Genomic DNA, 26318 nt, shown 5'->3' with positions numbered 1-26318 from the left:
AGTGGGTTGGTATTGAGCTGGACGAGCCAGAGGGCAAGAATGACGGAAGTGTGGGTGGAATCCGCTATTTTATTTGCTCCCCAAAACAAGGTGTGTTCTCTTAGTTTCTGTATTATAAAAGTAACTTTACAATTATTATAATGACAACAGCAAGCATACATTGAGATTCGTACTGATTGCATTATTCGGTTGAAATAATCTAGAGTTTAATATTTGGTGAACACATCTATTCTTCAGGCATCTTTGCCCCTGTGTCAAAAATCAGCAAAGCTCAAGAGCAGACCCCCTCTTCAGTCACCTCCACCCCAAAAACCCCTCGCATGGATTTGTCCCGTGTAACCGGCAAGATCAAGAAAGAGAAAAAAGAGAAAGATCGTGAAAAGAGTAAGTGATAACATCTATATATCTAACATCTATCTATTTTATACGTGTGATTTGAAGTTTTGTGTTGTCCAAGGTTCATCTTAATTCAAGTTAATGTGTGACCACTTTAACTAAGCCTCTTATGCTCACCAAGGCTTATTTGATCGTATGCAGTAAAAACAATGATATTATTGTAATAATGTTTCACAGTCTGTACTGCATTTTTTACTGCACAAAGTTTGTTATCTTCACCAGTTTCAAGAAAGAAGTCTTTGTCTGGGCTCAGTTTGGATCCTGATGGAGTCAAGGTTGAGGTTGGGGATCAGGTGTTGGTGGCGGGCCAAAAGCAAGGGATTGTCCGCTTTTTTTGGCAAGACAGACTTTGCTCCCGGTATGTCTATGTGAAGGCCTAAGATAATGCTATAATACAATGATATGAGAATAAGCCTAACATTATGATTTGTAATTCCCTTATAATTAATCTGAAATCACACAGAAATACAATAATGTGTGGCAAGTATTTAGAATTGTGTGTGTGGATTCTTGTCATCAGGATATTGGTTTGGTGTGGAGTTGGAGCAGCCCACTGGAAAGCATGATGGCAGTGTATTTGGAGTGCGTTACTTCCACTGTTTGCCCAAATATGGGGTTTTTGCACCACCATCCCGTGTTCAGAGGTAAAACATTCAACATGATTTTCTTTTAAAGAATACACAACTTGGGTTACAATAAATACGGACTGTTTTGGTTACAGAATATGAGCAGATCTTGGCTTTCATTTAGCTTTAATTCCTGAATTGGAACACATTTGCAGTGATGTTTCACTGTTTATGAACGGATAATGATAAAGTAGCAGAACAATGTCAGGCCTAGGAAAATGTGCTAGAATACCATCTACGCTATGTATTATGTCTTTGTGAAACCATCTAATGTAAGGTAAAAACTGAGACATTTATTCAAATGTTCATTTAAACAATATGTTGAAGTTAATAATTTTTAATATATATATATATATATATATATATATATATATATATATATATATATATATATATATATATATATAATTTTTTTTTTTTTTTTTTATGATTTGAAAATAACAAAACAGTGGTATGGGTGTCTTACAGCAGAATATACAACCACTGATTCAAAGAATCAGTGAAGGGCAATAGCACATACACAAAAAAATAAAATAAAGTAATATATAAAACATTCAATATACATTCTCAAGAAAATCCCAGAGCAGACATCAGATACACCAGAAATCATCAGACCTCTGACACAAGTCACAGTTCAGTTTTTCCAGAGTTAGGAAAGTAGCAATTTGATTCAGCCACATATTAATCGAAGGAACATGAGGAGTAGACCACAACAAAAGATATTTTTTCTCACCAGATAAGTACTCAGAACACAAGTTCTAGATTATGACTAAGGCGTAATTCATTTTTACAGTTCAATGAATAAATACTTGGGGATAGATCAGAAGTTTTACCGATGATCTTCTGAACCATTTTGTGTACTTCTTTTCAGTACCTCTTGATCATGTCACAGTCTCAGAATACGTGCATCACAGTACTATATTAGACTTACATTTGAAACACACCTGGGAAATTTAAAAAAGTTCTGTCTGTCTCAGAGACACTAGGAAGGGAGATCTTACTCAAATAGTTTGATAAGTTCTCTTTCAAACCACAACCCTCAGCTTTATATAAAGCCCTATAGAAATTGGAAAAATTATCATTAATTATCTGTGAATCAAAGGATACACTGCCTTCTGGAGTCCTAATTGCTTTTATAATTCTATCTTGTTGTGCCTTTTTTTAAATTGATATGCAAGCAAATGGCTAGGTTTATTTCCAAATTCGTAATATTTTTGCTTACTAAAAAACAGTAATTTCTTAATATGTTCAGTATGGTCTAAATTTAATTTAGCTCTTGCTCTGCATAGCTGAATCCAATTGGTCTGATTTGGCATTTGTTTATGTTGATTTTCTAGATAAGTTACTTTAGCCTCTAATTCTCTCCTGTTTTGGGTCTTGGCTTTACTCACTAAAGAAGCATAGGAAATGATGTGGCCCCGTAACAGGGCTTTAGCAGCATCCCATTTTGTCGCAGAAGAAACAGGGGAGTTCTGGTTATCCTGCCAATAATGAGCTATTTTCTGCTTGAAACTTCTGCTTCAAATGTGAAACATTAAACTTCCAATAATTAGATTTAGGAATAGACACATTAACATCAAAGTCTAAGTAAACAGGACTATGATCGGATAAAACAATAGGACCAATACGGCAAGATTTCACTTGGTAAATACAATTAGATGGTATGAAAAAATAATCCAACCTGGAATAACATTTATGAGGGTGAGAATAGAACGTGTAATTTCTGACTTTTGGATGCAATTCCTTCCAAACATCTGCTAAGGCCTAAATCTTTACAAATACTCCATAAGGTATGTGAGGATTTGTGTCCTGTCAATGTCTGTGGAGTGGATTTGTCCCAATTATTATCCATGATACAATTAAAGTCACCACCCAGGAACCCCAGGTTTCTACAAAATTGGTTAAACTGCAAGACTGTCTGGGATATAAAACTGGGACAGTCAGTGTTTGGGGCGTAAACATCTCCAATAGTGAGATGCACTCCAAAAATATAACCTGGGACTAGTACAAATCTTCCTTCAGAGTCAGACTCTACATACTCCAAACTGAATGAAATGTCCTTGTGAATTAAAATTGCTACACCCCTGCTATTCGACGTAAAAGAAGAATAATATACCTGGCCCACCCAGTCTCTTTTCAGTTTACAATGCTCAGCGTCCGATAGGTGAGTTTCCTGCAATAGAGCAATGGAGACGTGTTCTTTTTTTGAGAAATGTCAAGGTTTTCTTTTTCTTTATGACATGGCCAATACTCTTCACATTCCAAGTTGCTAGCTTTACTAGCAATACCTTGCATGTACTGTAAAAAACAAAATGTTAAAATGCTGATGAACCAACGAAAGTGAATCTGGCACATAAAAGACACCAAAATGTAACAGAACAGTACCACAAATGAAAAACTGAAAATGTTTAATATTTTAATCTTGCAGAATTGCAGGGCCCAAAGATCCTCAGGGTGATGGGACACTAGTGAAGAAAGTCCACCAGGTGACTAGTAAGTACAGCGATAAGAGCATGTTCTTCTTGTGCTAGTTAAAGCTAGAATTCACCCAAAAAAGAAAATTCTGTCATTAATTACTCATCTTCATGCCGTTCCAAACCCATAAGACCTTTGTTCATCTTTGGATCACAAATGAAGACATTTTTGATGAAATCTGAGAGCTGTCTTACCCTGCATAGACTGCGATGCAACTACGTTCAAGGCCCAGGAAGGTAGTAACAGGGTTCGTACAAGGTGCTTAAAGTGCTTAAAAGTACTTGAATTTGACTTTTTAAAATTTAAAGCCTGAAAAACCCTTTAAAATAGCAATATTCCATGAAGAGGTACTTGGAAAGTGCTTGAATTATTGAAAGACAACATATGTATAAAATAAGGGTTTACAATTTTTGAATAATCAGCATATCGTACCATAAAATTAAAAAAGTCATACTTTTTTTTACTTATGTCAGTTATTGATATAAAACTAACAAGCTAAGTCAGTAGCAGTACTAATTGTGTTGTGTAAACATGGCTGAAGACGCGAAAAGAGGAACATATAAACTTGAGTCATTTATGCTGGATTCTCTCCGGTTAATTCAAACTCGCGACTTCGATCAGTCATTTTAAACAATTCAAAATGAATGTTTTCAATCTGGATTCAAAAGCCAGATTGAAGACATTCATTTTCGATTTTCGACATCGCTTGTAATGATTTTAAAAAGCACGTAGTGATGGGTGAAATGGAGCTTTTCGAAACTCTGAATCAGTTAAACCAATGTGTTGTAAAATGATTCACCGTTTCGAAGCGATCCATTCAGATCACATATCGCAAATCATTTGTTTCAGACTGGGAGTTCGGAGCAGGTTGGTGCGGGTTTGTGAATCATTTGATTCATTTCGGGACCTCGGAGTCATAATGCATATGCATCCTGTGTTGTAAAATTAAACATTCATGATCCATTTCTCTTATAGCAGGTTGCTGTTCTGAATCATTTGTTTCAGATCAGAATTTCAGAGCAGTGTAAACAGTAGAAAACCTCAATTAAGGCAGTATAAAAACAAAACAAAAAGAAAGTATGCACAAATACAAATCCCTTAAGAAAATTAACCATGGTTTTACTATAGTAGAAATGTGTAGTATACTTTGCAGTTCTTTAGTAGTAATACTTTGCATGTGCTTTACTTTATGTTTGCTATTTTGTTTTATTAGTATATTTTTATTTATCTGTTTATGTTTTTTTAGAATTTGAAAGAGAATACATTGTTTGAGGGTTTAAGTAAGATCTCTTATTGAAGTCCTTGAAAATAAAAAGGTATTTTAGTAAAGAAATTGTTGAATAAAGTTGTTATTTTTGTTTTCTTCAAGCACAAAAGTATTCTCGTAGCTTCATAACATTAGGGTTAAAACACTGATGTCACCTGGACTATTTTAACAATGTCCTTACTACCTTTCTGAGCCTTGAATGTGTCAGCGTTGCTGTCTATGCAGTGTCAGAAAGCTCTTGGATTTCATAAAAAATATATTAATTGGTGTTCCGAAGATAAAGCTCTTACAGGTTTGGAATGATATGAGGGTGAGTAAATATTGACGGAAATTTAATTTATGGGTGAACTATCCCTTTAATTTGGAAAATATTTCCTGTTTATTTTCTTTCCCTGTTTTTAAAGCAACACTTTCCACAATCAGAGAGTGCATTTGTATGAATAAACAGCATGAGCTCACATTTAGTGCTCCATCTTGTGTATATCTCGTCAGTTAGGCATATAGTGACCCCTACTGTCCATAATGTGTAATAGCAATAAGTATTTTCCCCCTCTGTTCCAAAGATCAACATTCAGCTAAATGATTGCATGTTGCAATGAGCAAATATATATAAAAAACGTTATACAATATGCATACACTGTAAAAAGTTTTCACCAGATTCAACTTAAAAACCTAAGTTCAGCAGCTGCCTTAAAATTTTAAGTTAAATCAGCTTAAATCTACAAGTCATTTGAACTTATTACAATAAAAATGAGTTGATTTTACTTGCGAGTTGAAATGACTTAAGTTGATTTAACTCAAAATTTTAAGGCAGTTGCTAAACTTAAGTTTTTAAGTTAAAACTGGTGAAAACTTTTTACAGTGTATAAATAAACAGCACAGTCCCACATGGCACCCTCAGGTGCATGTTTGTAACGTTTTTGTGTTCATCCTCCTCTGCAGTGTCCCAGCCGAAGCGTAATTTTAATACGATGCGTTCTCCGAAAGACATAACATCTGAAAGTTCCATATCCAGGTATGCTCATGTCCCGCTGCAGCTGTGAATCTATAATGCATCCTGTGTTGTAAAATTAAACAGCATTTTACATTCATGATCCATTTCTCTTTTAGCAGGTTGCTGTTCTGTTGCTGGTTTCCCTGGATGCTCCGTGCGGAGATGCAGTCCTAAACCCACCGGTTACATCTTTAATTCTATCTCCCCCTCTTTTTCTGTTCCTCGCCCACTCTGTGTACTTCCATTATTCATATGTGCTTCTCTCTGTGAACTACCCAGACTGCTGTCCTGCCCCTTTGACGGCAACTCAATAGCAAAAAAATAGTGCCTTGTCAAGTAACTAACGTCCTGCATTCCGGTGATCGAATTATAGAACAATCTTTTATGAAATCAAAATAAGAGAAAATCATTCAGACTAAAAGCCATTCATATCTCTAGATCTATCTGCTCGGGTTTCGCTTAAACCACTGTGGGTAGATTATTGGCAGTATTCGAGCTTGATAACACAGTCATAATCCACTAAAAACTAGGCTTGTATGTCTGTTTTAATTTGTAAACGTGCTTTTATTGTGTTTGTAAACATGCTGCTGTATTATGCACCTTTGTTGTCTTACTTTACAGTATTTTGTAGTATACAGACTTCGTTTTATAAGTTTCAAATGCCTTTAAATGAACTAGTAGGTGACATTATTATTAGTTAACATCTGAAAACATAAAATGTTTAATTGTTTAACTGTCTGTTTTTGCCATTGGACCCAGTGCTTTCCTCATCTACAGTGAAACTGTAAGCAGCTAGCTTAAAATATAGAATATCTTGCATGAAATAAGCAGGCATGGGCACGTTTTTAGGTCATAAACTGCTCTGAAATGAGGTGAGAAGCCTGCTTTAGATATTATAAGCTAATCACATCTCATTTAATTAAAATCGACCACAAAACCAAAGTGCAAAAGCTCAATAATCTCTTACTATAAAATAATGTACTGTTAAGGAGGCATGTTCATTCTCGACCTGTCATAAAACAACGAGGTGGCAATTGAAAGATTTGTCTATTTTATAAACCCAAATAACCATACGAATCACAATCATGTTTCTCTCACCAAAAAAAATTCAAATGATAGTTCATCTAGTATAGTTTAAAGTGAAGTACAGTTTATATTTTAACATAAATCCTCATCTATCTTCTGTATAGAAGCTGTTAGGCCAGACTACCTACTCCTTCTCTCTCCGTTTTCACTTGGATCAGTTTTGTAAATGCTGTTCTTTAAAATCCTGATTGTGAAAACAGTGTGTGCTTATGATATCGTAATCAAGTGTGTGGGTAATAACAGCAATATTTACTCTGTGTCATCTTGCTATATGAATATGGATAGAAACTCTGTCTACTTTATTAACACCTATGGAAGCACAGCATGAGTAAAAGTGTTTGTCCCTACTAGATGACCTCCTGGGATCAACCAAGAATAGGTCAAACCACTACAGCGATCCCAGAGCGGGCAGATTTTCTTAAGGAGAGCATAAAAAACAACAGCTTGGCTTGTGCACTCTCCTCTCTTGTGAACACTTGGTCAACTGCACTGATTTACAAAAAAAGCAACTTGCGAAAAGTACTGCTTGAGCAGGTCTGAACAGCTTTTGGTTTCTTCAGCCGCCATGCCATTGTTTCGTTAAAAAATCTGTGCGGTAGGTTTAGCATTGACACTGTAGTGAGTAGAATAGTGCATCTTCTGATGGAGTGCAAAGGTCAGCTCACAACAAACCCTGAAATTGTGCATTATCATTTTGTGACTTCTAGAGTACAGTATATTGCTTGATGGTGACTTAAAAGTTGTAGAAAGCATCAATATGTTGCCGTTATTACCTTAAATTCAGGACAAGTCACATTCCGTTTTTTGATGCCAAAAGGAGAGTAAAAGTATGAGTGTAAATTGACTATTTCATATGTAAGTATCTCGCACTGACTGGCTCACCCTCCACACTTTCAGAGAGTTTCAATGTAACATCTAGCATCGTCAGCAAAGCTTTCTGTCATTTTCTATCCAGTTGTGTAATTGGTATAGTTCATTTGTAAACATTTATTCGTCTGAGAAAATATCTATTTTAATAATTTCACAAGGTACTTTTTTAACGTCCTGTGCTTTGTGTTTTCATGTTAACTATATACTCTGTAAATCAGATTAATGTGGAACTTATCATGAATTCGGTTTTGGATTTGATGGACAACATAACTGTACTGCATGCTGTGTATACATTTGCAGGTTTCTTTTTCCTACAGTATATCAGCATGAAAAAGCTTATTATTAATTCAAGTGAAACTCTATCCTGACTATGGATATATGACTAATAAACATTAGTGTTTTATACTTAGTTTGAATGTGTTGTTTTGAATGATTATACACGGCGCAGCCAAATTGGCGATATTTACGGATGTAAACAACAGCATAGATTGCACTTTTTAAAATACTACTGAATATTGTTCTGATCATTTGTGCTGTCTAAACCACAGAAAAAACGTGTGGAAGCTGCTAAATCATATAGAGAAGGATTTAGTAAGCAGGAAAGGGCACAATAATTTGACAAACTAAAGTTAACAGGTGGTAAAGATACATACGAGCAATATTAATTAAGATATTAGCCCAGTATTTCAACTACCTGAGTGGAAATGGTAAGAACAAACACAAATGTTATCAAGATTCTTGCCCAGGAAATCCTGGTTCAGTTTGGCCAACCACAAACATCTTTTGTTCCTCAGTTTTTTTATATTTACTGATGTAAACAACAGCATGGATTGCACGGTTAATATACTGAATACATTGTTCTGCTAATTTATGCTGTCTAAACCATGGGAAAAAACGTATAGAAGCTGCTAAATCATATAGAGAAGGATTTAGTAAGCAGGAAAGGGCCCAATAATTTGACAAACTAAAGTTAACAGGTGGTAAAGATACATACGAGCAATATTAATTAAGATATTAGCCCAATGTTTCAACTACCTGAGTGGAAATGGTAAGAACAAACACAAATGTTATCAAGATTCTTGCCCAGGAAATCCTGGTTCAGTTTGGCCAACCACAAACATCTTTTGTTCCTCAGTTTTTTTATATTTACTGATGTAAACAACAGCATGGATTGCACGGTTAATATACTGAATACATTGTTCTGCTAATTTATGCTGTCTAAACCATGGGAAAAAACGTATAGAAGCTGCTAAATCATATAGAGAAGGATTTAGTAAGCAGGAAAGGGCCCAATAATTTGACAAACTAAAGTTAACAGGTGGTAAAGATACATACGAGCAATATTAATTAAGATATTAGCCCAATGTTTCAACTACCTGAGTGGAAATGGTAAGAACAAACTCAAATGTTATCAAGATTCTTGTCCAGGAAATCCTGGTTCAGTTTGGCCAACCACAAACGTCTTTTGTTCCTCAGTTTTTTGCATTTCTCTCCTTGATTTGTTTTAACTTTTGGCAGTCTATAGTACTCCAAATGTTTTTTCCTGGTCTGATCGATTAGTATACAGCCCAAAACATGACAATAATTGACCATTTTCAGCAGCAATAATTAGCAAAATATGCGAGTTTATTTCGGTTATGTTTACGTTTTACGTTGGGAAATGAAGAATAACTTGCTACCGGTAAAACAGTTTGCACTAAAAACCATGTTTATAATTAACATAATACATTAAAATAATATGGTAAGACATATCAGTTTCAATATCAAGCAGCAAAGCGAACTTTGTATAGCTAAAAATAGCTAAACGCCTATATGTGACCCTGGACCACAAAACCATAGTCTTAAGTCGCTGGGGTATATTTGTAGCAATAGCCAAAAATACATTGCATGGGTCAAAATTAGATTTTTCTTTTATGCCAAAAATCATTAGGAAATTAAGTAAAGATCATGTTCCATGAAGATTTTTTGTAAAATTCCTACTGTAAATGTATCAAAATTCAATTTTTGATTAGTAATATGCATTGTTAAGAACCTAATTTGGACAACTTTAAAGGTGATTTTCTCAGTATTTTGATTTTTTTGCACCCTCAGACTCCTGATTTTCAAATAGTTGTATCTCAGCCAAATATTGTCCTATCCTAACAAACCATACATCATTAGAAAGCTTATTTATTGAGCTTTCATATGATGTATACATCTCAGTTATGTAAAATTTAACCTTATGACTGGTTTTGTGGTCCAGGGTCACATATGAGGAAGCCAAACTCATAAAATTTACAAATGGCGGCGCCAGATGGGCAAAATCAACCAAATGAAAACATGAACAAATAAACGAAACTCAAGCTTATTTCACTGAGAAAAGTGTGTTTATTCGTATAAAATGTACATATTTTTACACTGTAAACAAAAGTTGCTTTTAAAAACAATGTTTAAAAGACATTGAGTCTGTGTTGATATAATTAAATCATAAATTAATCCGATTCAGGATGATCATCGGGAGCGCGCCTCGTGTTTTTGTCGGGGCAGGTTGTCTGTCTCTTTCTACGTGCACGTCGATTCTTGAACCAGACCTACAAATTCAAAATAAAAAAGTTTTTAGTCATTTTATTTTTTTAAATAAACGTTAGCACAAAGTTTGAAATAGTAGCCTATTTGAGTACACAGATAAAGAGCGCTTTCTTACCCGCACGGTCTCCTCGCTGAGGCCGGTGTTCTTTGCTAGCTCTGCCCGGGTTTCAGCGCTCGGGTAGTCGGTGATTGCGAAGAGCCGTTCGAGCTGCTCCGTCTGGTTGTCGGTGAAAACCGTTCGGATTCGACAGCGCTGTCTCTGAGGTACAGTTTGGTGGCAGTGGTTCTCAGCTGTATCACAACCTGAAGAATGTTTTAAAGTATAATTAATTATAAACACAAAATGTATTGCATTTTTTAAATAAAAGAAAGTTTTAAGTAAGAAAGAAAGGAAAAATGCATACCTGATACGGCAAAAGGCCACGGTTGACCCGCATAGTAATTTGAATTGAAAGGCGCTTGATAATATGAGACTGGAACACAGCAGCTGTACATCCCTGCATTCCATGATGGAGATGGAAAGTTCAGCATTAGTGCTGTATGGTCACCACAACCTCTACATCCATCCTGATACAGTTTGGTCAAGTGCCCTGGGAAATCCTGAGGAGAAGCTGGATGATCCACTCCAGGTGACTCTTTGCTGGAGTCTCCCAAGATGTAGTCAATAGAGAAGTTTGAGAATTTCTGAGTTGCCATGTTCAAGTAGGGGTCTTCAGAAGCTGCTGTGACTATGTACTCTCTTCTCTTGCTCTCTTAATAATGACATGGAACTGGGGAGATGTATTTGTACCCCTTGTATCGTTTTAACTGAGGTATTAATGTATTTAATATTGGTCCATTAACACCTCTTTGTAAAGGTGGAAGTCAAAAGGAAATTAACTTTTGAAGATCCACTTTGAAGATCCTTAAACCCTTTCAACCTAACACTTGAAATTCACCTGTGATGATACTATGAACGTTTATTGATCACACTTTAATACTAATAGAGAAGTTAGTGGCCTGCATGCATTAGATTATTGATTTTATAGTTCACTGACATTACAGTAATAGTTTAATATAAAGTAGTATGATAAGAATGTCTGTTTTGTATATGTAATACTTTATTATAGTAGGCTATATATACATTATGTAAAAACGTTTTAATAAATAATCATTAAAAGACGATTGAAAAACATACAGAAACAGATTTACGTAAACTTAATAAACTTAATAAATGTTTTATATTTATATACAATTAAAATTTGACAATGAAAATGAAATTGTTTTCAAAGTTTTACCTTTTACATATTTTAATTGTATTTTATTTTGATAGATAGATAGATAGATAGATATAGATAGATAGATAGATAGATAGATAGATAGATAGATAGATAGATAGATAGATAGATAGCCTAACTTTGATGACACTTGTTCAAAGGAACGCGCGCGCTTTGAAAATGTGACGTCATCATCGCGTTCACTGACGTTAAAAAGATGAAAGTCGTTTTATTGTAGCTTTTCAAAGAGGTCAAAACTGCTTTGATTTGTTTCTTCTTTCATGTCCATTTTCATATGGTTTAATAATACTTAAACGTAGCTATTAAACGAAACTTGCTGCACGTAATGACAATGATCAATGAGTGTTATTTTTCTGTAAAGAAATACATTATGTTGACTGAAATATATCTGTAATAAATACGCGAATAAATGTCGCCATCTTGTGGTATTTTTAGGGAAGTTTGATAAAACATGAATGAATGAATAAATACACAAGTCAAACATTTTTGAACAGTAAGATTTTTAATGTTTTTAAAGACGTCTCTTCTGCTCTCCAAGCCTGCATTTTTTTTATCCAAAGTACAGCAAAAACAGTAAAAATCTGAAATATTTTACTATTTAAAATAACTGTTTTCTATTTAAATGTATTTTAAAATGTAATTTATTCCTGTGATCAAAGCTAATTTTTCAGCATGGATTACTCCATTCTCCAGTGTCGTGTCACATGATCTTTCAGAAATCATTCTAATATTCTGATTTTCTGATCAAGAAACAATTATTATTATCAATGTTTAAAACAGTTGAGTACATTTTTTTTCAGGATTCTTTGATAAATAGAAAATCCAAAGATCAGCGTTTATCTGAAATAAAAAGCTGTTGTAACATTATAATCTTTTTGATATTTTTACTTTTATTTAGCAAGGATGCCTTCAGTTGATCATTTCTATTTCAGATGCCGCTCCTCTGAACTTTCTATTCATCAAAGAAACCTGAAAACTACTCAGCAGTAAATCAGAATATTAGAATGATTTGTGAAGGATCATGTGACACTGAAGCCTGGAGTAATGATGCTGAAAATGTAGCTTTGATCGCAGGAATAAATTACATTTTAAAATATATGAAAATAAAAAACAGTCATTTTAAATAGTAATAAATATTTCAAAATTGTACTGTTTTTGCTGTACTTTGGATTAAATAAATGCAGGCTTGGTGTGCAAAAGAGACTTCTTTAAAAAACAAAAAAACAAAAAAGGTACTTTTTACTGTTGGTGTAAATAAATAAATGCCATACAGTCTTTTGGACAGCATAAAGAAAGGATTGCATTATCATATTACTACTAAAAAAGGTCAGTGTCTGTGGATGGAGGAATTATTCAAAAACCTCCAGTGTTACATATGTGCTGCATGCCAATAAATCAGGGTTAACTCAAGATTAAATGATCATGGTTATTTTAAAGCACAAGCCGCAGCTGTAGCTTAGGGACGTCACGAGCGGTTAGTCGGTTTTGACCGAGAGAGTGTGTATTTTACAAACCAGCAGATTCTCCCAATATAACTCAGCTTACATCATTAATATTCGATTCTTTTTAAGCTACTTGGGTTTACAAAGAATTCACATGAAAATCCCACTGAGCGGATATTGGTTTTGCCTCTTTGCCAAATGAGATCATTTGATAATCTGCAAGGCCCACACAGCACATACTATATACAGAAAATGAAAATTCTGCACTTCGTTCATCATACTGAGGATGGATTTTTATGTATTAAACACAAATTTACTATTATGAACTTCAATGCCCTGGCATATCTCTATCTGGATGGAATAGATCTGTTACAGGGATTTAGTTTCAAAAAGTAGACTACCAGTCAAAAGTTTTTGAACTGTAAGATTTGTAATGCTTTTTAAAGAAGTCTCTTCTGCTCACCAAGCCTGAATTGATTTGATACAAAGTACAGCAAAAACATTAAAATATTATTTAAAATAATTGTTTTTTTATTTGAATATATTATAAAATTTCTGTTAATTCCCGTAATCAAAGCTACATTTTCAACATGATTACTCAAGTCTTTAGTGTCACATGATCCTTCAGAAATACTGCCAGTCAAAAGTTTTTGAACATTAAGATCTTTTCTTTTAATTCTTTAAAAAACATTAAAAATCTTACTGTTCAAAAACTTTTGACTGGTAGTGTATCTTTAAGTATGAAAGGTTTTTGTCCTTTCCCTTCAGATTACAACAATTTGTAAGCTCTGTTTGATACATAAAGGACTTTCATTAAATCAAAGAGGGATTACTAGTCCAACAACAGGATAAAAGAGCATATAGGCCTATATATTTAATCAGTCAGATCTTCCACTTCAAAATCAGTCAACAAAAGTACAGAAACTCACACTAAACAAACCTCATTTGCATGATAAAGGCAGCAGTCTGATTCAGAGCATTGAACTCAATCATATGGTTGACCCATATTCAGATCATCCAGTGTGGTTGTAAGCATCCATCTGTACAGCCAGGATTTGCACAATGCTACTGACAAGCATTGATATGATTTGGGCCAATAGGCAATTAACAAATGCATGACCTCCTCCAAACAGAGCTGGATGTTCATTGAGAACTCCCAACTATACAGCTCTGCCAAATCAAACTGATCTGGGGATGAAATTCAAGCTCTAGTGAGTTAGATAGATGTGCATCCCAAAAACACAAAAGGAAGTTTACCCATCTAATCTGAAGCAATCCATCCAAAGCACACACAAACGAGGGCGGCTTTGAGGGTTACTCGCTTGCTTTTCTCAATGGGGTGCTCTTACTACAATCAAATGATTTATGATCGAAGGTAAGACGTTATTGTAGAGAATATTTGGGCCACAACAGTTGTACTGTAGTCTGAGAAATAGACCCGGGCAGATGGTGTTTGGATTTAAGATTAGCTGAGTCACTCTTTACTGAGGAAATAGGCCCTGATGGTGTCTTTTGCATAAACTGCATCTGGAAAAACGAATTCAGGAAGCAGTCTGTTTACTTATTACATGCTATTACAGCATCTAAAGGAATAGGTCACCAAAAAATTAAAAAATGACACTTTTGCAATGAATGGGTGCCATCAGAATGACAGTCTAAATAACTGATAAAAACATCACAACAATCTGCAAGTAATTCACTCATGTAAGAAATCATGAAACTGTCACTTCTGGCCAAAATGTGAGTCCATAATCCAAAGTAACACATTCATATCCACCGACATATTTGTTTAGAACTGTTTTGGACTGTTAATGCTTGTAAGCAGTGTTTGATCTGTGTATATTTCTCTCCTGATTCATACGAGACAACTTTTTCACTGGAAAAAGTAATATTAAGGATGGATGTTATGAACACAAAACTTTATTTGATAAACTGGAGTCATGTGGATGTTTTTATCAGCTGTTTGGACTCTCATTCTGATGGCACCCATTCACTTAAGAGGATTCTTTGGTGAGCAAGTGATGAAGAACGCTACTCGTTCAAGTGACTTCATTGAAGGAATCACTGAATCATTTACTTGATTCAGTCATTACTTAATGACTGTCTTTATAAGTGAATCATTAGAATTATTCACGTATTCACTAAGAACAGATTCTTTCAAGAACACTGCTTCATTCAAGTGACTGCTTCAAATGAATCACTGAATCATTTACTTTGTAATGACTGTCTTTATAAGTGAATCATTTGAATTATTCACTTAACAGTTTCTTTCAAAAACACTGATTCGTTCCAATTGACTGCCTCAAATGAATTACTGAATCATTTACTTTATAAGTAAATGATTAGAATTATTGGCTTAACAGATTCTGAGGAGAACGCTGATTCATTCAAGTGACTGCATCGAATGAATCACTGAATCATTGACTTTGTATTGACTGTCTTTATAAGTCAATCATTAGAATTGTTTATTTAAACGATTCTGAGGAGAACACTGATTCATTCAAGTGACTGCATCGAATGAATCATTGAATCATTTACGTTTTTAATGACTGTCTTTAATAATTAAAATTATTGGCTGAACAGATTCTGTCAAGAACGCTGATTCATTTAAGTGACTGCGTCAAATGAAACACTAAATAATTTACTTTGTAATGACTGTCTTTATAAGTGAATCATTTAAATTATTGGCTTAAGAGATTCTTTCAAGAATGCTTTTCAATCAAGTGACTGCGTTAAATGAATCACTGAATCATTCACTTTGTAATGACTGTCTTTATAAGTGAATCATTAGAATTATTTATTTAACAGATTCTGTCAAATACACTGATTCATTCAAGTGACTGCATTGAATGAATCTGTGATTGTTTACTTTGTAATGACTTTCTTTAAAAGTGAATCATTAGAATTGTTGGCTTAACAGTTTCTGTCAAGAACACTGATTCATTCAAGTGACTGCATTGAATGAATCACTGAATCATTTACTTTGTAATGACTGTCTTTATAAATGAATCATTTGAATTATTCACTTAAGACATTCTTTCAAGAATGCTTTTCATTCAAGTGACTGCGTCAAATGAATCACTGAATCATTCACTTTGTAATGACTGTCTTTATAAATGAATCATTTGAATTATTCACTTAAGACATTCTTTCAAGAATGCTGATTCATTCCAGTGAATACCTTGAATGAATCACTGCATCATTTACTTTGTAATGACTGTCTTTATAAATGAATCATTTGAATTATTCACTTAAGACATTCTTTCAAGAATGCTTTTCATTCAAGTGACTGCATTGAATGAATCACTGAATCATTCACTTTATAATGACTGTCTTTATAAGTGAATCATTTGAATTATTCACTTAACAGATTCTTTCAAAAATCCTGATTCATTCCAGTGAATACCTTGAATGAATCACTGAATTGTTTGCTTTGTAATGACTGTCTCTATAGAAACAAACTCTACATCCTGGATGGCCTGAGGGTGAGTAAATGTTTGAAAATCTTATTTTTGTGTTTCTTTAAAAAACATCTAGTTTATTTCCCACTTGTATTGGATCAGTGAGTCTGTGTGCACTGTTCTTTTATTCCTCTGGTGCCTGAGAGTGACAGCCAGCTGAACTACTGTATTAAAGGCCACGCTTCTTCTTGACTGTTCCAGATGGCTGGAAAAGCAACTCGTATCTCATCCCAAGAAACAGCGTCTGCATCAGGTCAGCTTGATTTGCTACCCAGTCACAAAGCAATTAGAATTATGAACTGTGTGTCACAAACTCAGTCAAGCATCTGAAGGTCATTGAATTCAACTCTACACAAGCTGGCCCTCATATAATGAGAGCTGATCAAATGTCACTGCGAAAATGTAAGCTAGGGAAAGGTATTTATCACAATGGTCAGAAACTAGAGGAGTTATATAACATACAGCGGCCCCTAAAAAGTATTTAGATGTATATTCACTTTATAAGTGAATCATTAGAATTATTTGCCTAACAGAATCTTTCAAAAACACTGATTCTTTCAAGTGACTGTGTCGAATGAATCAACAATTCATTTACTTTGTAATTTACATAATAGATTCTTTCAAGAACGCTGATTCATTCAAGTGACTGTGTTGAATGAATCACTGAATGATTTAGTTCCTAATGATTGTATTTATAAGTGAATCATTAGAATTATTCATTTAACAGATTCTTTCAAAAACAATGATTCATTCAAGTGACTGTGTCAAATGAATCACTGAATCATTTACTTCGTAATGACTGTCTTTATAAGTGAATCATTAAAATAATTCACTTAACAGATTCTTTCAAAACACTGATTCACTGTGTTGAATGAATCACTGAATCATTTTGTAGTTCACGTAACAGATTATTTCAAGAATGCTGATTCATTCAAGTGACTGCGTCAAATTAATCACTGAATTATTAACTTTGTAATGACTGACTTTATAAGTGAATCATTAAAATTATTGAATCACGAAATAATTTACTTTAAGAATATTTATATAAGTGAATCATTAGAATTATTCACTAAACAGATTCTTTCAAAAACTCTGATTCATTGAAGTGACTGCATCGAATGAATCAATAAATCATTTACCTCATAATTCATGTGACAGATCATTTCAAAAACACTGATTCGTTCAAGTGATGGTGTCATTTATCTTGTAATTACTGTCTTTATAAGTGATTCATTAGAATTATTTACTTTACAGAATCTGTCAAGAATGCTGATTATTTTAAGTAACTGTATCGTTTGAATCACTAAATAATTTACTTTGTTAAGACTGTTTATATAAGTGAATCATTAGAATTATTCGCTTAACAGATTCTTTCAAAACACTGATTCATTTAAGTGACTGTGTTGAATGAATCACTGAATCATTTTGTAGTTCACGTAACAGATTCTTTCAAGAACGCTGATTCATTCGAGTGACTGTGTCGAATGAATCACTGAATCATTTACCTTGTAATTACTGTCTTTATAAGTGAATCACTAGAATTATTCACTTAACAGATTCTGTCAATAACACTGATTCATTCAAGTGACTGCATCGCATGAATCAATGAATCATTTACCTCATAATTCATGTGACAGATAATTTCAAAAACACTGATTCATTCAAGTGACTGCATCAAATTAATCACTGAATTATTTACTTTGTAATGACTGTCTTTATAAGTGAATCATTAGAATTATTTGCTTAACAGATTCTGTCAATAACACTGATTCATTCAAGTGACTACATCGAATGAATCATTTACCTCATAATTCATGTGACAGATCATTTCAAAAACACTGATTATTCAAGTGACTGCGTCAAATTAATCACTGAATTATTTACTTTGTAATGGCTGTCTTTATAAGTGAATCATTCGAATTATTTGCTTAACAGATTCATTCAAAACACTGATTCATTTAAGTGACTGTGTTAAATCACTGAATTATTACATTGAAATTCATGTAACAGATTCTTTCAAGAATGCTGATTCATTCAAGTGACTGCGTCAAATTAATCACTGAATTATTTACTTTGTAATGACTCTCTGTATAAGTGAATCATTAGAATTATTCGCTTAACAGATTCTGTCAATAACACTGATTCATTCAGGTGACTGCATCGAATGAATCATTTACCTCATAATTCATGTGACAGATCATTTCAAAAACACTGATTATTCAAGTGACTGCGTCAAATTAATCACTGAATTATTTACTTTGTAATGACTGTCTGTATAAGTCAATCATAAAAATGATTCACTTAACAGATTCTTTCAAAAACACTGATTCATTTAAGTGACTGTGCTGAATGAATCACTGAATTATTACTTCGAAATTAGAAGTTAGAAACAATGTCTTTATAATATTATACTTACGTAATTGTATATGCAATATTTTATATATTAATATTTTAGGGGTCTCTCAAAGTGATTTGGGTGGCAGTTAACTTGCAAACTTGTAACTTGCTAACTTGTATCTATGCAAACACCTGATCTAAAGAATACATCTTTATAATGCCTGTTTAACAGATCACCTAACATTGTAACATTTTCCTAATCGATATTGTGAATCTTCTATCATTTCGTCAGTCTGCAAGAAAATTAGATATTCAGTTTGCCCTAGAGTCGCTTACGTTAATAACCTTTTCCAGAGCACTGTGTTATTACTGTTTATTTTGAGTCGATTAATCATCTCCGCAACCCGGTTCTGACCGAACATGCTCAGCAGACTGTGGAGGCCACACAAGGTGACACAAGGAACGGAGAGAGAGAGAGCTAAGCTAAAATATTTAACAACCAGGACAAGATTCAGACAACACAGCCTCTTTTTGTAACGGTGGGGGCATTTGAGTGAGGATGTTAAGGCTCATTTTCTCCGCGTTTCTTTGCTGCTTGAAACACAGTGCTGACCTAATTTCGTCTGCTTTGGCTCATGAGCTAACAAATGCGAACAAAGCTTCTGGTGTCCTTTGAAACCCCTCCAAATAAGACGTCTTATATTAGCACACTCATTTGACACGCTTTGAGGTTTACAGTACTGCCATGAAAGGGGGATATTGACAAAGCCCGAGATCAAAGGACGACGATGAATGTGTTAAACAGTTCACCGAACAACCAGAAGAGGGAGACATTTTATTAGAAGACTTGCATCTGGATGACGGCATTACATAATTACAATAACATTGAATGATTCATTGGAAGAATGAAGTTAATTTATGCGAACTGACAGAATTGTGTCATACTTTATGTTTGTAAGGCTATTGCTGTCTGCAGAAAAGCAGCAACCATTTGAACACAAATGGGTGAACATTAATAATAACATACATATATATTGTTTTTATTTGTAAGTTTAGAACCACTTGATGGTGAGTAAATGATAACAGCATTTTAATTTTGGGGAATGAACTGTCCCTTTAAGTCATTGCCTTTGGTTTATAATGAAGCTTGTGACCTTTTCACCTTTCAATCTCAATGGACATCTATTGTTTTCTCCTAATGCAAATTTGGGGGCTTCTTTTAGCTGCATAAATAAAGCAAGTAAATACACTCGACTGCATAATTACACTGTGTTTTATTCATAATTAGCAGAGTGACCGATTCATTCTGACATGAGTGATGAATCACCGGACCCCTCCCCACTCTGAGTTAAGAACATATGCAGGAGCCGTACCTCCTTACTGGGTGAGGAAAGAGACAAATAGTGACTGCATGAGTGAACACGGGGTACATGAGTGAAGGTTGGCCGGCGGTTCGATGTACCCTGGTGTATAAGTGCCGTCTGCTCACACATGCTCTTCAAGGGGGCTAAATGGTTTCCTGCCAAGTTCATATCTAGCAGTTGTCAGACTGCACTGGCCCCTTATGGGACCTTTTTCTTTGTTTCCCTGTAATCAACTCCTATGGGGGATTTGGTTATTAATATACAGTGAGCTAATCCATCCCTCCAATACAACATACATTCATGCTGCAGTTTCCTAGTCTGAGCAGCTAATTCTAAAAGAAACACTGCACAAAATATATTGTAAATGCTGACCTACTGGGGATTTTTTGTTAAATCATACCTTAGGTGGAATTTTAATTAGTTTTACAATGCTTCCAGGTTATAAACTTCTTTATATGAATATGGCTGTGTTATATTGAATACTGCATCATCACACATGCAAGCATTTGCACTTTTAAATAATAAAAAATCTGTTTACAGCCCAACCTGCAGGCTTATATTTTATGATAGTTTAAGAATACAAAAATACTGATTAGAAAAAGATGCATACTACATTTTATATAGGCCATTCTCCAGAATTGGTGCAAACTGCTGTCCCACAACCAAAAAAGATTTTTTTTAAAAAAGCATTAAGGCTTAGATGTTTACTAAGATCCTTCTATTATCTGTTGAAACCCACAATAATATTTAAAATATAAGTAAGCTTAAAATATGTAAAATCATCATTTATTGAGTACTTGCAATTGGGAGGTGGCTGTCCCAAACCCTAATCCCTAAATTTCAACTTGAAAATTATATTATTCTTTTTTGTATTTTATTGCATTGTTGTTTTTAAAAATATCTTTTTGATTAAAAAAAAAACAAACAAACATTTTTTATGTCACTACCGATGTATGTATGTATGTTTTAGTCCATTGGCTAAGACTGATTTTAACTACACCCCTAAATTTATGATCAGAACGTAATATGTGTCACGCTTTCGTAGATATGACCTGTCATTTTAAGGCAAATGTGTACAAAAGTATGACAAATCTGTGTGTAACACAATTTTTCTCTAATTAAACACACTTTTTGGGGAGTTTTTCCATAACATTTGGTTTTTATATGTGTACAACTGTTCAGAACTGTGCTAGCTAACCATGTGCTGATTATCATCTTTGAGCTTGGTTCAAAAGTATCTAAAACTGTCACTACCGAAACAGTCGCGTTTCGAGTTTCAGTAGTGACATCCTTGTTTTTTTTTGGGTGTTATTCCTTAAAACAGTCACAACCGAAACATTTGGTGAAGATTCGGTAGTGACATCCTTGTTTTTTTGGGAGTTATTCCTTAAAATTGTCACTACCAAAACAGTCGCAACCAAAACATTTGGTTAAATTTTCGTTAGTGACATCCTTGTTTTTTGGGTGTTATTCCCTAAAACAGTCACGACCAAAACATTTGGTAAAGTTTCGGTAGTGACGACCTTGTTTTTTGGGTGTTATTCCATAAAATTGTCACTACCGAAACATTCTCAACCGAAACATTTGGTGAAGTTTCAGTAGTGATATCCTTGTTTTGTGGGTGTTATTCCCTAAAACAGTCACAACCGAAAGATTTAGTGAAGTTTCGGTAGTGACATCCTTGTTTTTTTTGGGAGTTATTCCTTAAAATTGTCACTACCAAAACAGTCGCAACCAAAACATTTGGTTAAATTTTCGTTAGTGACATCCTTGTTTTTTGGTTGTTATTCCCTAAAACAGTCACGACCAAAACATTTGGTAAAGTTTCGGTAGTGACGACCTTGTTTTTTGGGTGTTATTCCATAAAATTGTCACTACCGAAACATTCTCAACCGAAACATTTGGTGAAGTTTCAGTAGTGATATCCTTGTTTTGTGGGTGTTATTCCCTAAAACAGTCACAACCGAAAGATTTAGTGAAGTTTCGGTAGTGACATCCTTGTTTGTTTGGGAGTTATTCCTTAAAATTGTCACTACCAAAACAGTCGCAACCAAAACATTTGGTTAAATTTTCGTTAGTGACATCCTTGTTTTTTGGGTGTTATTCCCTAAAACAGTCACGACCAAAACATTTGGTAAAGTTTCGGTAGTGACGACCTTGTTTTTTGGGTGTTATTCCATAAAATTGTCACTACCGAAACATTCTCAACCGAAACATTTGGTGAAGTTTCAGTAGTGATATCCTTGTTTTGTGGGTGTTATTCCCTAAAACAGTCACAACCGAAAGATTTAGTGAAGTTTCGGTAGTGACATCCTTGTTTGTTTGGGAGTTATTCCTTAAAATTGTCACTACCAAAACAGTCGCAACCAAAACATTTGGTTAAATTTTCGTTAGTGACATCCTTGTTTTTTGGGTGTTATTCCCTAAAACAGTCACGACCAAAACATTTGGTAAAGTTTCGGTAGTGACGACCTTGTTTTTTGGGTGTTATTCCATAAAATTGTCACTACCGAAACATTCTCAACCAAAACATTTGGTGAAGTTTCAGTAGTGATATCCTTGTTTTGTAGGTGTTATTCCCTAAAACAGTCACAACCGAAAGATTTAGTGAAGTTTCGGTAGTGACATCCTTGTTTGTTTGGGAGTTATTCCTTAAAATTGTCACTACCAAAACAGTCGCAACCAAAACATTTGGTTAAATTTTCGTTAGTGACATCCTTGTTTTTTGGGTGTTATTCCCTAAAACAGTCACGACCAAAACATTTGGTAAAGTTTCGGTAGTGACGACCTTGTTTGTTTGGGCGTTGTTCCCTAAAATTGAAAGTCCACCAAATGTTTCGGTCACTGTTTTGGTAGTGACAATTTTAGATACTTTTGAACCTAGCTCAAAGATGCTAATCAGTTCTGAGCACTTGTACACATACAAAAACTGTTATGTTATGAAAAAAAAAATTATGGAAAAACACCCAAAAAAGTGTATTTAATAGAAAAATGGTGCTTTGGTAGTGACATTCTTTGACGTTACTCACAGATTTTTCATACTTTTGAACACATTTACCTCAAAATGATGGGGCCTACTCACACCTTGTAGCTATGAGAGAGAGGGACAAAGAAATATTTCCAGATCATAAATTTATGGGTTTAGATAAAATTAGTCTCAGCCAATGGACTAAAACATACACTGTTTCGGTAGTGACATCCTTGTTTTTTTGGGTGTTATTCCCTAAAATTGTCACTACTGAAACAGTCACGACCTAAACATGTCATCATTGTTTCGGTAGTAACAAAAGGGAACACACAATCCTTTATTTGGGGGGAATAAACAAAATGTTAGTACAGTTTTAGTACAGTGCATTTTTTTTTGTTTTTTGTATTTTACTATGTTTTAGTAGTGTTTTAGTATGTGGTCGCTACCAAAACATTACTGTCACTACCAAAAATGTGCAGTCATGACTGAAACCTGGGATGTTTTATCAAAAATAAAGTATACTGAGTTATAGTGTTTGGTTCGATACATACCCAAACTGAATGAATCTCATGTTTGAAATCAATATGATCAACTTTTTGCTTTTTACAAAGAAAAACTGGATTCAAAATACAACAAATCTCATATACCACACTTGAATTTACTTTCCATATTTTTTATAAAGTTAGAATAACTATTATATATTTTAAAACATTTAGGTTTTTTGTTTTGTTTTAGTTTTTATCTAAATTTACTAATAAAATTTGGGATTTAATTTATTTAATTTGTATTTTTTAAATTAGATTAATTTAATCACACATATTAATATAAAAATATAAAAAATATTTATTATTAAGTATATAAAAATAAAATACTGATATGACAATATAATAATAATAATAATAAACCATAATACTGATATAATTATAATAGAGTAATGCATAATAGAGTAAATGTATATATAATACATTTAAGACAGTGACAATAAAATGAAAAGTAATATAATATCAATTAATTTTTAATTAATTAATTATTATAAATTATCAATGAAACATATATTTATATTATATAAATATTTATATTAAATTCTGTGAAAATTATATATATATATATATATATATATGTGTGTGTGTGTGTGTGTGTGTGTGTGTGTGTGTGTGTGTGTGTGTAATTTTTTAAAATTATTAAATAAAATTGTTACTAGTAGTATCCTTTTTACTAGTAGAAAATTTTAGTCTTTTACAAAGAAATACAACAAATCTCATAAACCACACTTGAAATATTGTTAAAAGTGTCATTATTATTGATTTACCTCTGAAAACATTTTAATAAAATTGAAAAACATATATTTACAAGAAAGATGTAAGCAAAATCTTAATAGGTTTCGGTAGTGACAAATTTAGGGAGAAGACAAATATTCCAAAACTTTCTGAAAATACAATATGAAAATGAACTGCACAATTACTAGAAATGTTTACCCTGGATATCATACAATTTGCATATATACAAAATCTGTGGAAAAAGCCACGCCAAACTCTGACTTTGAACCAATTCTGTAGAAAGGCTACCAACTGATTGTTATGATTTTATGGCTCATAAAAGTCTCTAAATGTTCCTGAATGACATGAATGAATTTCCAAAATAACAGCACAGCAGAAACAAATACGCATGCAACTTTAAGTATTTGCAAACTTTACAAAATGCCCCTAATTTTGCGTTGTCTTATTGTGTAGTGCATTTTCTCCTTTGTTTTCTCCTCATTGTCTTATTTCTCTATTCTTACAAAGATAATATCATTATTTATTTCCGTAAATAAATATCCGTGCCTGAAGTCACGCATAAGAGCTGTAAAGGTGAGTAGGCGGAGCGGGGGCGTGGCCTATTTTTCACCTGTGTCAGGTGACGTTTCAATTTGCTTACAACTCAAAAGACTGATGGCTATGTTAAGTGAACTGAAACACAGTTTCACTTTATCGCACAACGTAACGTTTCTTGCTTGATGTCTGTCAGTAAAGCATACCTAGCATTTCAAACTTGATCAGCATTTTTTTTTTACCCTGAGGATGAAAACTTTTGCACCTGTATGATTCCTGAAACCCCGAGGGATTCCCTGAAGGAGAAAACTGGAAGCTGGAGTTAGGACTGGTTTTGCACGTAAGTGTTAAGAGGAAGTGTATAACTTTTTAATACTTGCTGCATTCTTTTTTTAACCGCTAGCAAACATTGCTAACAAACACTGCGCTTGTGTATTTAGCACGTGTTGTTTCATCAGCGTAATTATAATTATAATTATATACCCACGCGTACGTTTTCTAAATAAAAGTAATAGATCACGTATCAAAGTTAATTTTCTTGAAATGTATTGGGAGGTAAACATTTGGGGCATCTACTAGACTAGTTGCCCGCGTGACTGTGTGCAAAGGGTGTGTTAAGTGTTTTACGTCTGTACAAGCCACTGTTTTCAAAGTATTTAAATGTGTTGCTGTTTCTGCGGAATGGTATGCATGACTCACTTAGTTGACAACACCAGGCCATCATGTTACAGCCTACTGTTGAATGTGATACTTCATGCCCATTGATTATTCCCACAATGACATCTGACGCCTCTTGTAGTTTAAACTGGGCCTGTATTCTGGGTCAAAGATCTTTTGTTGTTAATATATTTAATTATGGGCTTAAATGCCAATTTCACCCATATAGAGCCTATGCACCTCTACACCCTGCTTTTTGCTTTAACAGATGCAATTAGTCAAAAGTGTGGACACATTTTAGAATAGCCGTGATTAGTGAGTTATTAAAATGATACAAAATGTCAAATGGAATTAGCTTGAGCAACAATATTAAACAAGTTTGAGCTTGTATTTTAGTGTATGTTTTAGGAGCCACAGCTCTAATCCTTTTTTTTTTTTTTTTTTTTTTTTTTAATTTAAGCACTCTTTTCAAGTATGGATTTTTCTTAAACTGTTGTCCTACACTATCTGGACCAACTCATCCTTTGAAAAGGTTTTTAAAGAAATGCATACTGTGAATATTTGTGTACAAAGCTGTTCACACATTTATTCATAAGCTTTTAGATCAAAAGGTTTTTAGGATGACAGACATAAAAAAAAAAAAATTCAGTCTGGTGTGTCCAAACTTGTGACTAACAGTAACTATCTTTTTTTATTAAGTAGATCCCTTTTTGCAATTT

The 26318-nt window shown here is 33.8% G+C and overlaps 3 protein-coding genes across 3 annotated transcripts in view; 2 read left to right on the top strand and 1 right to left on the bottom strand.

The window, feature by feature from the left end:
• clip3 (CAP-GLY domain containing linker protein 3) overlaps window positions 1-8123 on the top strand; it is an 18235-nt gene extending 10112 nt beyond the window's left edge. Inside the window, exons 12-14 of the mRNA XM_073818327.1 lie at window positions 3451-3515; window positions 5707-5779; window positions 5878-8123. Of these exons, the coding sequence (XP_073674428.1) occupies window positions 3451-3515; window positions 5707-5779; window positions 5878-5932 (193 nt within the window). The 3' untranslated portion in view covers window positions 5933-8123. The remainder of the gene's footprint in view (window positions 1-3450; window positions 3516-5706; window positions 5780-5877) is intronic.
• A 2062-nt stretch (window positions 8124-10185) lies between these two features.
• Window positions 10186-10978, bottom strand: dharma. Its single transcript, XM_073817482.1, has 3 exons — window positions 10687-10978; window positions 10398-10585; window positions 10186-10284 (listed from the first exon to the last, which is right to left on the bottom strand). Exons 1-3 carry the CDS (start codon window positions 10976-10978, stop codon window positions 10186-10188), a joined length of 579 nt encoding a protein of 192 aa, XP_073673583.1.
• A 13955-nt stretch (window positions 10979-24933) lies between these two features.
• LOC141285172 (nesprin-2) overlaps window positions 24934-26318 on the top strand; it is a 95432-nt gene continuing 94047 nt past the window's right edge. The window contains exon 1 of the mRNA XM_073818220.1: window positions 24934-25282. The gene's annotated coding sequence lies outside the window, so the exon portion shown is untranslated. The remainder of the gene's footprint in view (window positions 25283-26318) is intronic.

Source organism: Garra rufa, chromosome 14 (genome assembly GCF_049309525.1).
Source record: "Garra rufa chromosome 14, GarRuf1.0, whole genome shotgun sequence".
NCBI lineage: Eukaryota > Metazoa > Chordata > Actinopteri > Cypriniformes > Cyprinidae > Garra > Garra rufa.
The sequence above is the reverse complement of the archived record's forward strand: the minus strand, read 5'-3'. Positions and strand labels throughout refer to the sequence as shown.

Coding starts and splice junctions, on each gene's coding strand:
- dharma (XM_073817482.1), bottom strand. CDS start 10,978: ATGGCAACTCAGAAATTCTCAAACTTCTCTATTGACTACATCTTGGGA. Junction 10,586..10,686: donor GTGGCCTTTTGCCGTATCAG/GTATGCATTTTT, acceptor AACATTCTTCAG/GTTGTGATACAGCTGAGAAC. Junction 10,285..10,397: donor TCAGCGAGGAGACCGTGCGG/GTAAGAAAGCGC, acceptor TTGAATTTGTAG/GTCTGGTTCAAGAATCGACG.